The sequence below is a fragment of the Cuculus canorus genome, chromosome 1 (genome assembly GCF_017976375.1).
Source record: "Cuculus canorus isolate bCucCan1 chromosome 1, bCucCan1.pri, whole genome shotgun sequence".
NCBI classification, from domain to species: domain Eukaryota; kingdom Metazoa; phylum Chordata; class Aves; order Cuculiformes; family Cuculidae; genus Cuculus; species Cuculus canorus.
The window spans coordinates 184,367,968-184,387,085 of NC_071401.1; the positions used below are offsets into that span (position 1 = coordinate 184,367,968).

The 19,118-nt window shown below is 35.7% G+C and overlaps 1 protein-coding gene across 9 annotated transcripts in view; it reads right to left on the minus strand.

Annotated features, from left to right (window-relative positions):
* The window catches only part of CADPS2 (calcium dependent secretion activator 2), a 316,209-nt gene that overhangs the window by 41,152 nt on the left and 255,939 nt on the right, over positions 1 to 19,118 (minus strand). For 5 of the 9 annotated variants that reach the window (XR_008449684.1, XM_054065632.1, XM_054065585.1 and 2 more), the window contains 3 exons: positions 10,174 to 10,315; positions 9,925 to 10,044; positions 2,307 to 2,462 (listed from right to left, as the gene is read on the minus strand). Coding sequence is in view for 8 of the 9 variants with exons in the window: in XM_054065632.1 (XP_053921607.1) it covers positions 2,307 to 2,462; positions 9,925 to 10,044; positions 10,174 to 10,315 (418 nt within the window). In the remaining variant the exon portion in view is untranslated. The remainder of the gene's footprint in view (positions 1 to 2,306; positions 2,463 to 9,924; positions 10,045 to 10,173; positions 10,316 to 19,118) is intronic. The other 4 variants (XM_054065620.1, XM_054065610.1, XM_054065601.1 and 1 more) reach the window with 1 other exon arrangement.

A 19,118-nucleotide genomic window follows, 5' to 3' on the forward strand; every position in this document is an offset into this window, starting at 1 on the left:
ACTTCTTCTGGCTTTAATAGAATAGAGTATTTTATTGAAGAAAAGGAGTTAATTATTAAAGTAAACATTAATATTTATATTGAAAAGATGTATCAGGAGATATATAACAGAAAATGCATATTTTCTTCTCACACCAATGTAAATAAGGATTAATGTCACTGAAATAAATCATAATAGTTAAGAATTCATAAAAATAAAAGTAATGTTTTATTTCCACCCTTATTTTTAAGTGTGGGTACCAGAAATGGATACAACATTTTAAGAAGATGGGAACAGAAGCATCCCATTTCCATTTTAAAACACCTTATAGATCATACTAGTATCACAATGAGAGTTATAATTGAATAATTCCATCATTCTTTTCTGAGTTACTACTGTCTAATACAATCCATCATATGTGTATAATTTATTTTCTTTGTTACTTGATATATGGTATCTTTGCCCACACTAAAACATACTTAGTATATTAACACTATACTATTTTGTGTATTAACTCTAAAATATTAAAACATTTTATATATTGAGACCAGGGTTATTCTGTAATATTAATTGAACCTTCATTTATTGCCACCAGAATCTTCTAACTCTCTACAAAACCAAGCAGCAAAGATGTCAGGATTGGTATTACAGAACAAAACCCAATCCATAAGCTATTCTTTTTGTAATGCCTCTGCGTTAATAATTCTATTCTCAGTTTCTAGTTGCGATCCCGGCAGTGAGCCATTTTAAACTTATTTTGTGTATGCCATTAAAATCCATACAGTCAAATCTGTATGGTGCAAAGCCTTAGAGAATGAAACACGTAGCATTAGATTTATTGCCTAGAAGAAATCCTAGTATTTATATTAACACAATTGCCTTTCCCACATTAATCTGTAATTATCTTTAAGAAAGACATAAAATGGTTTTAAAAACGATTAATTTTTAATAAATTATTTTAACTAGTACTAATTGTATATGCCTTTGTATTTTATTTCTGTTGATGTGTCCCATTGTAAAGATTTTTTTCACTTTTTTCCAGGCTCAAAGTCAATATAATCAATATATTACAGCACCTCATTGCTACTCTTTTTATATTAAGACTACATTTACATTAAGAGCTTGCTAGTCCTTTGAGATTTCAGCATTTTTCTACGATTTGTTACATATCTGTAGTTGACTGAGTTTATGTGCCAATTTCTTTAGAAGGATGTAAACTTAAATGAATTCAAGTTTAGTACATACTGTCTCATAACTTCTTTGCTACGAAGCTTAAACTTCTATTGCATTCACTATGTCATCCCCTTTCCAAAATCAAATAGAAACGTTTGCAAAATGCTTCTACCTTTTTAACTATGATTTCATGACTGTTGCTCTAGCACCAGGCTCATATACTAAGCCTGAGGTTCTTCTTGTTCCTACCATGTTTAATAGAAAATAAAATACTATGTTATCAGATTTAAACTTAGTGGACATTACAGGTTCTCTGTTTCTTGAGCCTTTCTTACCAATGTTGTGTATTTTATGATAGATGCTATGATAGACAGTATTGTCCATAAACTTCCTTTATTTTTGACCTGTCATATTTATTTTCTTAAAAATTAGTATTTTCATGCCTCCAGACTAAGCTTTCTCTTTATGTGGGATCATGGCTTCTGCAATACCTAACAGGAGACTCCTGTCAATTTTCTAGATATACAAATATTTCTTCTGAACTCAATGATATGTACTGAAAACTACGGCAGAGACCTTTTTAGGACATCTATGCTTAATTTAAAAGTATATAGCCATAATTATAAGACATAGCTTAAGAAAAAAAACAATACTGTTTTCTATAATTTCCAGAAGCTTAGCAATATAAAACTTAGTTCCAGTCAGATGACTGACAGCCTTCTTTAATTTGCTGTATAAATGCAGAAATGGTGTATACTCTTCAGTTTGTAACATATTTCTTAGAGACAATACACTGAAATCAAGACAAATTAAGTAGTATTATTAACTGAACATAAAGAATAATATAGTCATGGAGAAGTGTACAAAAGAAAAAGGATCTCTTCTAGCAGAATTCTGCCACATATATGGAATAGAAAAGAAATTTTGTTTACTTGTTTCCAAGGGTCTATTCACAACATACGCAGAAATTCTCCTTGGTATTTCCTAGACGTTGCCATGTGCTGGGAAAAATATACAAAGTCACGATCTCTTTACGTGTGCCCTGATTCCTATGACAGGATTCCAGTACTGATGTATCTCTGTAAGCCACTACAGCTGTTTCTATGTTAGTTTTCAAATCTCTACCAGTTTTTGATCGATAATTTCAACTGTACCTTTTAACACAGGCTTCTATCATGTCAGTGGCCATGAGTTTAAGTCTTTGCTCTAAGTGGTGGGCAAATTCTGGTTCTGGCCAGTGAAGATCAAAAACAAACATCTGCAGAGCATCCAGTTTCCAGAAAAGGTCTTCTGATGTAGCTGAGCCATTGCTATAAGAAACAAAACAAAACAAAGTCCCCAAGAAACAGAAGATAAATGTATGGATGTCTATCCCAGTTGCCACAGCACTATCTAAGGTAAGAAGATTTCCTTATTACACCATCTCCCTCTCTCACTTCACTTCACTGTATGTCATAGAACAGTTCCTCTTATTCTAAGAATATGAAAACAGTCATGGAAAATTTAACATAATTCCCAGAAGGATGCAAAAAGTGAAGTTTTTTCATCTGTTAGCTGATAAATATGACAGAGTAAGGGGGTAGATGGGATGTTAGGGAACATGGAAAATGACATAGCTCAAGTTTCAGATCAAGACAGGAAAAAAAAGGATACAGGATTTTTCAATTATTAAGGACCTTTTCAAAACAGTGAAGACTTTGCACATACGTTTTCTTGCCTTCATAACTCTGGTAGAAAAGCTTACCAAAGAAATGAGGATGCTAGTAGTAGTACTGTATAAGAGGTACCCAGATAAACAGTCCCTTAATAAATGATTATTAACTCTAACTGAGGGAATAACATCAGATCCCAGTGGAAAAAAAGAGAACAGAAACTATTTAAAGAAATATATGCGCAAACAAATTAATATTAATATTACTCTATATCATGTCTGATTGTGCACATAGTTTGAAAGTTCTTCTTCCACCCTGAACCGACTGCTAAATCCATGGTAAGATACAACAATTTAAGGCTAATCTTAGCAGTAACTACAGTTACACTTCCATTGCAGATTAATTAGATTTTCATGATGCGCTGCATTGCAATACCTGGGTTATTCTTTAAGGACAGTTATCCCATACGACATGGCATTCCAGGATGTTAGTGAAGCAAGCAACCAAACCTCAACTTGACTGATATCCCAACTGATATCCAAACAGTTAAAATACATCACTACTGCCACTTTTTTTATTTCTGCCTCACAACTAAAGAACGTATTTATCAAAACCTTCCAGAGCCACCCACCCGTGCCCTGCTGCCTTAATGCTACAGTGACTTCAGAGCCATCGCTGCCTCCTGCAATGACACCTCAGGGCTGTAAGGGGCCGAGAGGCCGGGCGAAGGGGGCACAAGTGGGGGACAGCTGGGAGCAGGGGTGCCCGCATGAGGAAAAGGCCAGCTCCAAGCGACTAACCCCGGCTTCAGCGTTGGTTTTAAATGGTGCAAGTTTTGATATCTTTGCTATGCATCACAGGACATTCCACGGTTTTAGACAGGCTTTTTTGGTATCACACATATTTCCTCCACTTATTTTTAACAATAATCGTTAATTTTACATTGCATCATGCTCCTGAAAGAAAAGAGCAGAAACAGGGAAAAGGCCCCTGGGACTGTTAAGGTTACAACTTGCACAGGGACATTACCTGCTAAGGTAATCCATTACCTGAACAGGGAACACTTTTATATACCACTAAGTTTAATTAAAAAATAGAAATAACTAACCACCAAAATTTCTCAGAAAGTTTATAATCCCATTAGATTGTTTCTTGAGTTACATGATACACAAAAATTGAAGGGTTTATTACATCTGTTGTGTACACAGGCAGCAAGTAAAGTTGTAGATGCTACATTATACATATTTTTTGATTCAAAAGTGACTAAGTCAACTTTTGAGATGACTGGGGTAAAATAAGATGACAAGTATATGGGGACAGAAAGAAGGACAACCTCAATACAAATATTACAATTGATGAGAACACATTTTCTAGAAAACAAACCAGATTTTCTCAAGAAACAGAACTACCATTTTTTATCATCAGATTGTATAATTTAACCATTTTTCATTCTTTTTAGCGTTTTAGTTTTTTTTAGGTTTTTTTTTTTTTTTCCCTAATGGAATTCCAAATGAAATTCTTCAGGACTCAGGAGGACTAATGTGCTGTCAATAACATCAAGGTATTCTTATGCACGTTCACTCCCTGGTAGCCATTTAATTTGGTTTCATTAGAATACCAAATAAAGTTTCACATTTATAATAAATGTAATAATGAACAAAGTTTCATGAAACACTCATTCCGTGAGAAACACTAATTCATTCATTCTCTTTTCACAACATTTTGAGCCCTCATTCTTCAATTTTTTACTCAGCATTATCTAATGACATTTGAACTTGACTAACATATTAATAAGATAGGGAAAGAAAGTAAAGTGCTACAGCAGAAACTATTTGTTCCTAATTCACACATCTAGCCACAAATGTCTAATTTATTTATTAGATAAGGCAGAAAACAGTGATTTCAATCACCTTGTTACTGTTATTTGTATTGGATACTTGTTTTATTTGGATTTTAGCTGACACTGATTTAGTAAAAGCATTAAAAATAGTACTAATTGCCAGGACATACTTGAACACCCTGAACTGGTTGTACAGTACATAGATTTGCTTTCCCTACTAGAAGCTGGTTATGTCACTTCAGGGTTTAATATTCCATAAAGTATAACATGAAGAAGAGCCCAACTCAGTTTTTACCACCTCCTGGCAGCAGGAGGAATTCCTGCATTCTAATCTATCCACTAAAGCATTTGAATCTACATCCATAATCCCACAACCACTTTTTTTATTTTTGTGAAAGGACAGGGCAAATTCTTGGCTATTGAAAAGTTTGTATTTGAACATGTATGGTAAACCTAGTTCCATCGAATGAACGGAATAACGTAGCTTTGCCAGGAAACTGAACTGGTATTCTTTCTTTAAAAATTTTATTCAATATCCTTATCTAAATTTTTAAAATTAAGTACAAACACCACTGGTTGGTTAAAACTTAAGCTTCCAGCACTGATTCTTTGTGCGAAAGGTACCATCTAGTACTTTTTAATAAGATCATGTTGGCGAGAGGTTTCCAATGATTAAAAGCAGCAAATATTCTGCCCATCCTATTTTATTTTTAATGGCAATTTAACTTTGAATTTGGTCACACTTTGACCGGGAGAATGGACCAGGTATCTCCAGAGATCCATTTTAACCTATTCTTTTTTTCATAGCTTTATGCTTTGCAGCATTCTGAACACAGCAAATAAATGTCCAAGATATAATGCTTCTATAAGACCTTGTAGAATATTAAACTTAGTACCTGCATACAGCCTCCTAAATAATTAACTAAGTAATTAACTGACAGCTGAGAGGCAGCTTCCCACTAGGCTTACTAGCTACCCAAGCAGTTGCAATTAGTTGAACAGTTCACTAATAAAACATACTGGCTTCAAGATCATCACAAACAAAACTCCAGAGTAGATGCAAAACGTATACTTTTTGCCTAGAAGTGAAAATCCATAGGGTAGCTATGAAAGTATATGAAAATACAGGAGAAATATTAAATATCTAAGGACATTCTCAATTAATCACAAGATTCAAAAGCAGCTGGCTTTCATTCTTGTAGAATTTACCAAGGGCAATGATGACAATTTTATAAATTACTTCAATTACCTTTTTTTAAGGTTCTTACTGCATTACCACCCATTAGTGTTTTGTGAGGACTGTTTACAAATCTGCACCAGCTCTGGGTCCTTTGTGAGCGTCTGGCTTGTGAGCTCCAGATTTACTTCCTTTATGCTTCAATATGTACATTCAGGGCTCAGAAAGTCAACTTAGAATTTCTTTACCAGAAAAGGATTTTCAATAATTAAAGAGTCAATGGCACTTAGCCCCATCTCTCTATTTTCTACCAGCAGATGAGGGGGAGGGATGGAGAACAACTTTGGCAAGTAACAGCTTTGTATGGTCCCTCAAAGACATTAAAGACAGAGTTACCTTGTGGTTACTTAGTTCAAGAGAGGCAACCTAAAGATCAAGCTACCAAAACATATTCCTTGAGTCTTTTTGGTTTTGTTTTTTTTTCTCTTTAAGGATGTTGTCTTCAGCCAAGTGGAACAGTAATTGATGGTGCTCTGCATGTCTAGCCACGGTGTCCTCTGAGTTGTCCTCTCCTGAGACCAATCAAGAAAACCTGACTACTACTCATAACGCTTTCCCGTTTTCATATCTCCCTTTTCAATGCTCAATAATAAAAGGTTAAGCCAAAACAACGGAAAATGAGGTAGTATTCTTCTTAACTGCTGTTATAAGCAGCATACATTTACTACTTCAAAACATGTGATGAAGGAAAAAAAAAAGCAACAGTTAATTAAAAATCTAAACAATCTTCTCTAGTGATGTTCAAAAGAATTGCAGCAACTTTTAAGTGAAAGAGGGGAAAACTATTTTCATCAGTGAAACACACAAAGAAATGCCTAAATGTGAATATAGTTCCACCCCTTTCTCGTCAGCAAAAGTTCTTTGGTAGACACATAACAGCTCTCTTTAATAAGAAATGGACTTAAATATGAACATAAAAGCATGAACATGAACACGAGAAAAGCCTGGAAAATATGAAATCTCTTCCTATTGTAGACTGTTTCTTCTCATTCATTTTGCCTGTGGATTCTTCATTGTGTAATTCAAATTGATAATGATTAATTGGCCAAAATCATCACTTTCAAAGAGAAAGAGAGAAGTCCAGCACAGCTTAGTGATATATGCAGTTGTCTTCTTGCCAAAGCATCAGCTGTGTGGCCAGGAGGAAGGAGCACAGAGGACTGAGAAAGACTTGGGGCAGTCAGTGGATAGAAGGAGCAACCTGCAGTGACTGACAAAGCAGGGATACTGAATTTAGGTGCCTCCACTGACTCTATGTACAATACAATATGTCACTCCAGTCCATTGAGGGTGGATGTTCATCACATTAAAATGGAAGACTGACAGGAAACATTCGTTTTTCTTAACAGGTATTGGAACCTAGGAATTTGAGAATTTAACTAGAAAGAGGAAGCTTTGTTCTTCCTGAAAAGGATGGGATGGGAGAAATGGGGGAAATAAACCCTACTCCTTTCTTTCAAGTAATAGTGAAAGCAAAACACTTCCTTCACAGGAAGCTGACACACGGTACCCAGCAGGGAAGAGGAAACTCATTAGTTTGGAAGTACAGACAACTGGCTTGCAGTGCCTTTGCTTTTATTCTTCGATCCGCACACACTCTGAGAAGTTACTTGGCTATTCAGCAGAACGTAAGTAGGCTGATTCTTAAAATACTGAGTTCCACAATAATACAAAGGTAACTCAACACTCCCTGTAATTTTGAATGTTAATTTATACATATTTTATAAAACACAACTTCAAAGCTCTATATTTAGGGAAAATGAACATGAAGAGTTGCCTACAACAGAGCCAGCACCTTGGCAGACCTCTTCTTGACTGCTCTGCAGGGCAGCTGAAAGAGGATGATGGCTTACAAAAGCCACAATGCAGTGGGGACATTGCTTGTCCCCACTTCTCTTGAGAAGCAGCAGAGCGACAGCTACTACTGGCAAGCGCTACGTGTCAGCCACAGCTTTCACTGAATGATTCGAAAACCTCACTGGTTAGTTTAGGATACTGTGCGTACTTCGCCATACACACCACGAATCTTAATACTAGAAGGTGTGCAAGGGAGATGAACGGATGGTTGAATTTCACTATACTCACACATTTTTTTGACCATACAGTCTAGGAATTTATTGCTGCATGAAAATCTTAATTTAGGAAAGATCCACCACTACAATCCTCCAACCTTAATCCATATTTATTATATATTAATTATAAATTCAGTATTCAAAATACATGAGTTTTAATACATATGGGTTATTTTTACTGGATAGAGCTGCTAGAATACAAACTGCAAGAAGGCATCTAAGATTATAACAACTCTTAATTCTTAAATTTATTCTTTTTTAAAAAAGCAACTCTTGAAAGCATGGGAATAACTGAAAGGAATTTGAGCAGCAGAAGACCAATAAGCTTGTATTCAAAACTAAAATGACTTGCATAAGCACATCAGGAGAAAATTAGCATTATCATAGTAATAAGCCAAAGTAATAAGCCAAAGTACCAAAGCCAAGAATTAAGAGGAATTTTGTCAACTTTTAGGGGAAATAGCAGCAGAACAACAATCATAATACTCAACAGACAAGTGCCAGAAGTCTGGCAGAGCACAAACTATCAACTCCTTTTTTCACAAGGAGTTGCATGGAAAAGATGAGGGGTAATGGGTACAAGTTACTCCTGTGGAGATACCCATTAGGCACAGGAGGAAGATTTTTCACAATGAGAACCATCAGCCATTGGAATAATCTCCCCAGGGAAGTGGTGGAAACTTTTAAGATTCAGCAGGACAGTGTGATGGGTCATCTTGTCTAGACTGTACTTTTGCCAAGAAAGGTTGGACCAGATGATTCTTGAGGTCCCTTCCAACCTGGTATTTTATAATTACATGGGCTCTTGTTGTAATGGATCTGAGTGCTTGTTAGGAGCGTTTGACTCCATCACAAAACTTGAGAAGACAATACTTGGCTTGACATTATATTATCAAGCCTTCTATCTCAACGGTGTGCTTTTTGAAGTCTTTCAAATTCATCCTTTCCTAATACAACTTTAGCCAAAATAAGGTTCTTCCTGAGCCCTTCTCTAACGTGTAAGAATCAGAATGGTTTGGGTTGGAAGGCACCTTAGTGATCATCTTGTCCCAACCCTCCTGCCACTCAGGGACACCTTCCACTAAACTGAGCTGCTCAAAGTTTCATCCAATCTGGCCTTGAACATCTCCAGGGAGGGGGCTTCTGCAATTTCTCTGAGCGACCTGTTCCAGTGCCTCACCACCCTCACAACAAAAAATTTCTTCCTAATATCTAATCTGAATATACCCTCTTTCAGCTTAGAACTGTTAACCCTTCTCTTATCACTGCGCTCCCTGATAAAGAGCCTCTCTCCAGCTTTCCTGTAGGCCCCCTTTAAGTACTGGAAGGCTGCTATAAGGTCTCCCTGGAGCTTTTTCTTTTCTAGGCTAAACAAATCAAATTCTCTCATCCTGCTCTCGTATACGAGGTGCTCCAGCCCAGAGAACAGGGAATGTCTGCTTTATTATATTTATTTTTTTTTAAGAAAAGAGCACTGAAGTGTTGAGAAGAAATCAAAATGATATTCATGTTCTTTCAAACAGACAAATAAATGGAAGTGCTTCTATTTGGGGTGAAAATATTTGCAATCAATGATTTTCAGAACCAATATATAATGAAATAATCAAATTGATGTAAAAATTTGATGGGCTGCCTTACTTTACAGAACCATGATCTGAAATCAATTATCCAAAAGGTTCCCCACTGCTTCTTTATTCAGAAGAGTCATTAGGTTGTTTAAGATATTAAATACCACTTGTACTATTACAGACCTTTGCCAAGTTGATTTTGTAAGTTATGTTTAAGACTGCTATATTTTAATGCACTAGAAAGAGCAACTTACTAACAGTCCATGCTTGGCTTATTCCCAAGAAACAATAATTTTCAACTAAGAGATTATGAACACCATGCAATCCAAATACAGCTGCACAGAACACTAGTAAGGCCATGCAGAGCTGACATACAGTCAGAAGGTTATTGAAGAATACACACGTGGAGTCATACAAAGAAGTCATCCAGGTTGGTGTAGTAAAACTAGGTATTTGTGGAAGATTAACAGGCAAACTTGGAACTTTTGGAAGAGCTACATTAGGAAGACTGTTGGTGATGCTCCTGTGAAAAAATAAACAATGTAGGAATACAATAAAAAATAGAATATTTAGAGGACAACAAGGGAGAACACCTGATTAGACAGAAAGCTATAGGCAGGTGCTTTGTTCAGATCTCATAGAAACCACTTACTTGACAGGTTGCCATGACTCTTGTTCAAGGCCTCTGTGAATAGACTGGGCAATTGATGATTCCATGAGATCGATGTAGCGGACGACCATGGGTACAAAAATCTCTTGCAAGTGCTTGTGGAACTTCCCATTGCACAAAAATGCTTCAAAACCAAAGAAAACACAAATAAAAAATGTCAGGCCTTTCCCTAATTGTTTTTTGGGTTTTTTTTTTTTTTTTTTGCTATAGGAAAGAGTATCTCTTAAAACATTTCAGTACACAAAAGCATTTTAAGAACAAGATCCAGCTTGCATAGGAAACACAGTTCGTAAAAGATAAATTAAGTGCTCCATGAGGACACTGCAGTACATTTCAAATTGTCACTATAACAAGAAATAAGCACATACTGAAGTTCTTCATTAAACCAGAAGACTTCTTCATCTTCTTAAAATTAATAACATACTTTGCTGAGTTTAAGCTTTAGCAATTCCCTTCCATACTTAGACATCAAAGCAGAACAAAAAAACCCAAACCAAACAAACAGTATTGGAATGACATTCCATTATTTGTTTTGCTGTGTGCAAAAGTATAGATATATACAGCATTTCCTCCAGATTTCTTAATAGAAAAAGGCAATATGTGATATCTGAGTGTTTGGGGGAATAAGGAAAGTTTACCCATCTGCTCTATGTCCTCGGGAGCTGGCAAAGTCCTGAATCACTGTCTAAAGCTACTAAGGACATTCAATGAACTCTCGCAGAGAAAACATATCTTGGTATGCTGATGCATGTCCATATATTAAAATCTCAAAGGCCATAATCCTGGCTTTCCCCATTCTGACATGTGCACAAACCTCATAAAGATGCCCAAGAACATAAGTACCTCTCAGCCAGTCTATGTTCACATGAAACTCAGCCTCAGCAGCCAAGCCTGCCTTTCCTCTCAACTGTCTTGCAAAATTTTAAAGGATGTTAACTCCACATTTCCCTTCCAGAAGTTTGCTAATTTACTAGGTGCGATTATCTCCAACTGTACAGCAATTGCAGTTTTATAACAACTTAAAAGAAGCCCTGAAAATTAGTTACCTAAAGCACTTGGGAAAGCTGACAACGTGCAACATATGTAGACGTTCTCTTGCTTTCTTAAGGAGATGGAGTTGACTTGTGAGCATACTATAAGCATGATGCATACTACTCAAGAAAAATAAAGTAGCTAGTAGAAAATTACCTGCTTCACAGATGGGATCTAGTGCATGAAGAACTGTATACATAATGCAAATTGAAGATGCTTATACCCTGAAAATTATTTTGCTACCACAACTGCTTTGCCCTGTATTCCCTGAAATGTTCTCTTAGCAAACCTCAGTTTAGCACACTAGTATCCTGTCCCACCAAGGGAGTATATCAGATTTACATTTTGAATATGTCCATGTTCACCCATTAATCCAGCACTATTATTAGAACCTATAAGAATATTCCTATGTGTATATGGAAATCATACAGACAAGATGAGCCACAGAGAGAAATTTTCATGATTTTATCCTTCCTTTTCTCCTACCCATATACTGCTCTTTTAAATTCTCTTTGTGGGTTTCTTCTCCCATCTATTCCTGCATCCAGGATTCTGATTTGATTAGGGTTAGTACCACAACTGCAACCTGAGGAGGCTTCCTCCTCTTTTTAAGAAGAAAAGGCTGGATCATGGGGCTCAAACCCCTGGAAATTATTGCATAAAATTACAACCTCTCTTGTTCCGCTATTTGTACAACAAATAGCATAACATATAAACATATGCATAACATATAAACATATAAAAATAATTCTGTGACTTTGTTTGCCTTTCATTCCCAAATGATGTCGACCACAAACTGAACCTGGAGAGATGGAAAATACGAGGAAAAATGTGTCATTAAGTTCCAGTTCCCTATAGCTACTTGGATAGCAAAGAAGTGCTTTTGTTGCTGAATGTCTGGACACTATTTTTTTTTTCTTGAATATAATCATCTGAAAGCAAGAACTATTTTCTTGAAAACATCTTTGTAGAGTAATGGGCATTTATGTATCAATCACTTTTACCTAAGGAGACAATACCAGTGTGATTAGCTCTCTCTCGTTTTGTACACTAGACTTTCTCTTGCTAAGAATTTTAAATTGTCAACCATATTAGACACAAGTGTGCAGATATCAGATACAGGAAGATTCATGCAAACAGGCTGCTAGGTAGCTGGCAGAGATTATTAGGGTTTCCACTGAGAAAAAGGCAGTGGTATAGGCTCATCACTTATTAAACACTTGAGAATCCACCCCTGAGAGTGCCTACGAGTCCATTACAAACATGCTCCATTATTTACACTGCTCATAAAACTACTTGTTAACTAGCTAGTTCTGGAATAATTATTTGTACATCACGCACTCAAAACATTGTTATTTTTTATGTATTTATATATCTTAAAACTGCAGCATCTGTGCCCAGCAATAATAACAACTGAGAAGAATTTGTATATCAACAGGAAGGCTTCATAATACTCAGCTGATGAACATTGCCTTTAAGAAAAAAGGTGGCTGCTATCAAGCTACATATTAGGCTGATTTTTCAAGGCAACTTTGAGACTAAAAACAACAAGAACACAACTATGTCAATTAAGTTAATATTGCTGCTTTATGGTGAATCAGTGCAGGACTGGCATTAATCAGGCAATCACAGCTACTTGAAGGGATGAGCTTGTAGTTTATTGTTTTCTGAGCACAGCACAGAAATGCTCTGCTACAAGCCCTATTCTGGGAATTACAGTAATAAAGCCTCATGGGCAGGAGGGTGACTCTTGTTATTCTGAAGTCAGAATGAAATTTAAAGAAATCACAGGCAATAAAATCTGTTCAACTTAAAAAGCTGAATAATTTTCCTAACATACTGACATCAGCCTCTGCATGGAAGTGAATTTTTCCAAAATGATGCCAAGACTCTTAATATGACTGCATCTCTGCAGAGATCCCTCTGTACATGGGCACGCAGATGAGAGCACTGTCTCAGATCAACAACACAGTGAACATTCCGTTTTCCCAGGGCTGAGTACATGGTAGCTCTGATTTACCCATTTGGAGACCTCCATGAAGGATTACTGCAGGGCAAAGAAAGAACTCAAGAGTGCAGAGGTGAGCGATATAGCTGAGTATCATCATCAGACTCATGGCACTCTACCCTATGATTAGAATTGATCTTTCCAAAATGTATCACCTGCACATTGAACCACATAGGAAACAAGAGATCCTTGAGGAAATGCCACACTTCAAATCCCTCAACTAACACTTGCCTTCAAAGCTATGTAGTTTAATTCGCCATTGTCTTAATACAGATACCCCATCCTCTTTTTCTCTGAGCCATCTCATATTTGCACAGTCAACAAAATGAAAGCCTATGCCAGGGCAAGCTAATCCACAGACAATAATAATGTAAAATGGATTACAGGAACAGAAATAGATCCAAACAAATGAGAAATTCTTGCAATACTGAAGATGAAAGTTATTAAATCTTTACATATTAGGTAGCTGATATATATAGAAATATGACAAGAAAAGACTAGAGATGAAAAGTACAGTCTAATAATGCAGCACTGGAATGAGGCTTCTTCTCCAATACTAAGAAGAGAATCTACTGTGCTTCTGTACAACAAAAGCTGTGGGGCTTGTTTTGCTTTTACTTATACAGGCACAGCTTAGGAGTTATCCTGGAGTCAGCATGTTAATGCTGTCCTCAAGAGCTTCTGCAGAATCAAAGGAAACAAAGAATGACACAGAATAACATGAGTCTCTTTTCCATGGACAAAATTAGCACTTTGGCAGGCAGTTTATATTATCCAACCCTCCACAGGATTCTCAGGAAGATTTTCTGGCACGTTTTTAAAGCCAAAATAAACTCAGTAAATTCCAAGAAGCAAATTTCCTTGGTGCTCCATATTATATCCATAGCAGTTAAAAATCATCAATAAAATAAAAGCTTCTATTTATGTTAATTTCCTGCTTATGTGACATTCTGCTTCCACAGAGCATTTATTGATCACTTAAATTGTGGTGAAAGTTGCAAGTGTCTCAACCCATACACAAATTGCTGAGTATTTTAACATACAAGACATACCTTAGAGGTGTACTATATGGAAGCAAATTGAAAATTTGTTTCATCTTTAGAAGACAGAGGACACAAACATTTTATTGCACAGTTTTCTTGTGCCTAAAACTTCCATGCAGTCAAAAAGGTTATTGGATATTCTGGTAAGCAATAATGCAGCCTGAGTTAGCTTTCAGTTTCAGTAACCAAAACACATGTAGCTCTAATTTGAAGGCAAGTTATGATTTCTAAGCAGCTTGTACTAGGACTGAGTAAAATTGTAAGTTCCTTATCTAAGAAAAGATTTCTACTACAGTTAACCAGAAGCGTAAGTTTTGATGAGAAGTATTGGTGTGTGTATAAAGTTTGTCCTGATTACTTTAAATCCAAAATGTTTTCTATCTCCATCCTGTAGTTTAAGATAGGGGCTATGATGTTATACTTAAATTCCAGTACAAAAGTGGTACATAGCCTGTAGCAAAGCAGGAAGGTGATGCTATCTTTGGTGGCGTTTGCCATGCTGGTTCCAGTAACAGCAATAGTGGAAAAAACATACCACAGGATTCCTGTTTGAAATCAATAGCCATAATAATGACAATGGCTTTCAGCTGGCTTAACACTCAACTTGCTGATTTTTCTGAATCAGCTCCATCAGACTGTCTATAGGTGTACCATGTCTGAGTTAGAGCGAGTACATAGACATTTCACTGAGTAATACTTGATGGAAAATGAAGGTTATGTGTTAACTTTATAGCACTCCTAGTTTTGGCTGATGTGTGCCAATGAAGTAATGCAATAACGCTGAGCCACAGCACAGTACATAGTGTCAATAAATGACACTTGGAAAGAAAACGTGGCAAAGAAAGGAACAGAATATTGAATATACAGTTGAAAAATCTTTTAAATTGGCCAAATACATAGACACTTCATGTAACAGGGCATATGCCACTAAAAGATTTCTCTGACACCATCTAAAATGCAGAGGAATTAATACATATCTACCCTGAAGCACTAAAAACCTGATTAATATGAATAGTGAAACAAATTGCCCTTTAGAGTAAGCTCTTCCATAACAAAATTTATAGGCTTTTTGGACACAATGTAACACAGTCATTATAGAAAATAAGACACAATCCTGGGACAACCATATCCTTCTTCCCTCCACAAATATCCAATTCTGGAAAACATAATTTCACTACCATAGAGAGATACTGGGTAGTGTTATCACTGTATAATCTGCAACACTTTACGCAGTCAGGCATAATTGCATATGAAAACCAGAAACTTTAGAGTTCATTAAAACAGACACTATAAAAGCAGCTATAATGTTTTTTTCAAACCATGTTTTGAAAAATCTCAACAAATTTATCCATGATTTATTACTCATCTCCACAGTAAATGTCATTTTTAAATAACTTTTTACTATTTGTTAAGTCTTGTTGGAAAAGCTGAAATATTTTATAGGATAGGATGATCACAATCCTCCATCTATTTTTTCAGTAGTTCTTCAGTTAGACTTAACAGGAAAACAATCACTCATGAACTCACTGATGAACTCCTTAATGTTGGGGAGTAAGGTCAGAAAACAATGGAGAAGTGACTCAAAGTGGAGTCCTTCATATAAGAAATGTAAAGCTTCCGTCAGGACTCCCCCTTCCTCCCTCCTTTTACATTATGAGAAGTTATATGCTGTATTAGAAAATGCACTTTTTTCTCATTGCTAAATGGATATTAGCTTCAAAATATTCAGCTTGAATCTTGGACAATGTTTTGTATACTATGTAAAATACCACATTTGGTATTATTTGAATAGTGAAGACTATGCGTTTTCATTATCTCATAGTCTTTCTAGTGTATTTTAGTGACATAGTTATGAAAATAGTCTTACATGTAAGTTTTCTTTAATGCTCTAAACGTTAAATTGTATTTTTATTGTTAGGAGTTTGCTTATGTCAGGTTTACATGAAAACTGACTCCTGCATCAAAGATTCAGAGCTGATTTAAAGCTCTTGAGATAGAATAACATGCAGATGTCAGTCCTCCAAATTTCATTGAAGATTAACCTAATATGCAATATGGTGACCTAACAGTTCTTCATTTGAAAGAAATCTGAAAAGTAACATCTGATAAAGCCAGAGAGTGAGAATAACCCAGTGGGATTTCCACCTCTTCATTTCCTAATGAGTTTTTTGATAATGAGAGGTGACTTTGCCAGTCACTGTGGACTCTATTATGGCTAATTTACTCCACTTCACTCTCCTTGTTAATTATTATCACTAGCCTTTTTATCCTCACGAGACCACATTCCAGTTTTTCCCTTTTTAGGTTGTTTTTTTTCTAAATCTATCTTTATGAAGGTGATAGTTTTCAGGAAAAAGTTTTCACTTAAGGTAAAGTGAATAATAAATAAATTATTTATTTCATTTTTGAAGATTCTAAAATTGATTATACATGCATGAGGAGCTCTTTCTAACGGCTTTAATGCACCTGCAAGGTGAAAAGGCTGTTAATTAAAGAATAAGCACTGAGGTATTTTCCACTTGGGAATCAGTTCTTAGTAGAATGGTCACTTGCCACTTGCTAACATATCCACTGATTAAAAGGTGACTAATTTCCATGGTTGCTTTCCAATAGTTCTGGGGAAAAAGAGTATATAATTTTCCAGATGGCTTTCACTTGCCAGAAACTGTCATTTACTATATCTATTACCATTAGGGAATTACTGAAATTGATATACAGGTGTGACATTTCATACAGCAGTCGCTTTGTATCCTTTAGTTAAGGTTTTACAACCTTTCTATTAATTGCTTTGACATGAAAGTTTTCATAAATGTCTTTCCTAAGGCTGTTGTAATAATTTAGAATTCTTGTCCATTTCATCTTTTAAAGAAAGAAAAATCAGTAGCCTATCAGCAACCTCTGCATGTAGACACAACCCTTGCTTTTTTCTATCACTTCTTTTAAGTTGGAAACGGAGTGCAAAGCAACACGAATGACACAACAATGGAGTTAAAACTGTTGCCACAGATCCTTCTTGTAAGACTACTGTAAAATACTTTCACAGATTTCAGAAACAAAATTGTGTGCAATGCACATAACACCACAAGAGACGTGCTTCCTAAATTGAAAGTGTAAGAGGGTAGGAAAGACACTGGAAGATAGGCTTCACATTTTCAGTCTGGATTTTAGATTAGCAGACCCCCACCGAAAGTAGAACCTGGCTTGCAGGAGTCTAACTCTTCTGCGATTTGCCCCAAGACAGAACATTTCCTACACACTTCTGAAAAATTCCGGGCAACTTTTAATCAAGTTTAAATTACCATCAGCACAGCGATTCAAATACATTTCTGTAGTTGCAGTTTATCCAACAAGGGATCCAGGCAAAACATTCATGTATATCTTAAAAACAAACTAAGGGAAACACTAACAGATACATTTTCTTTCACTAAGATAACATTTGAAAAAAAGGAATCATCAGGAATATAGTATTTCATGTATAGCTAAATGTCAGGGTATGGAAACATAATTCACGAAGAGACCTCTAAGATTGGATGCTAATGTTCTTTCACTCTGATCTAGATCACATCCAGTGTGGTTAAATAAAAGTGACTTTCAACAATCCTGTTTAAGATTCAGTCCTAGTTTAGTGGCCCTGTCCATTTGCCCCTTTCCCTACCTGAAGTTCGTCATCCATCATGTTGTAGCGAATTGTACATTTGCTGGTTGCTCTGTTTCATGATGTGGTGCTGTGGCAAACAGCCACTATATTGATATGACCTAAGCATTTCAATAAACACTTGGCAGCTAATGATAACAATAATGCAATGATAAATACTATAGGTAGCAATATGTGTAACCTTGGAGAAAAGCTCTTGAATGCTGTTTTCCATTCTTCTAGTCAAGCAGTTTACACTGAGGTAAAATTCTTAAAAGCTACTGCATTTCCACAGAAATGAAATGAATTTTTGATGGAGAGTTAAATGATTTCTTGTATTTCCAACTAAAAACCCCAAATTTTGGAATAATTTGAATCATTGAATAAAAATAGCAAATGTATCCTCAAAATAATTAAAAATCTCAGGTAATTTTCTCATTTTCTAAAAACAGAATAAGAGAAACATATAAAATGTAGCTTTTTTTTTTTCTGTATGGTGCCTTAAAATGTTAGGAGAAATTACCTGTATGCAAAACAAGATGCAACTAAGTGTTTTTAAAATAACACCCAATCCATTTTCTTTGGTTTCACTGGTTATTTCCTTAACTCCACTATTAAATCACTTCCACAGAAAAACATGCCTATGACATAATTTAAATATTTTATATATGTATAAAAACCCCAACCTCTCTTCTAAGATGAATAAAAGCAAGATAATATAGCTATTTCAAATTTTGGTCTCCAACTCAAATGATGATGTAACAATACACCAAGTGAAAATAAGACTCTGATTTGTTTTGTGTATTTTACCACATTCACACTAAGCCTACAATACCTTTATATACATAACTAGCCTGTAAGTAGCTTGCATAATGGCTTAGAAGGAAATATTAATTACAATTTTATTTAAATATAGTTTAAATATGAAATATCAAATATATATTATGCAGTTGTACATAATTTATGAAAAACTGAGCAATTTGTGATACTTAATCATAGAATCATAGAACGGTTTGGGTTGGAAGGGACTTTAAAGATCATCTAGTTCTAACTTCTCTGCCATAGGCAGGGACATCTTCCACTGGATTGGCCTCATCCAGTCTGGCCTTGAAAACCTTCAGGGATGAGACTTCCACGACTTCTCTGGGCAACCTGTCCCACCACTGTCACAGTAAAAAATTTCTTCCTAACATTTAATCTTGATCTACCA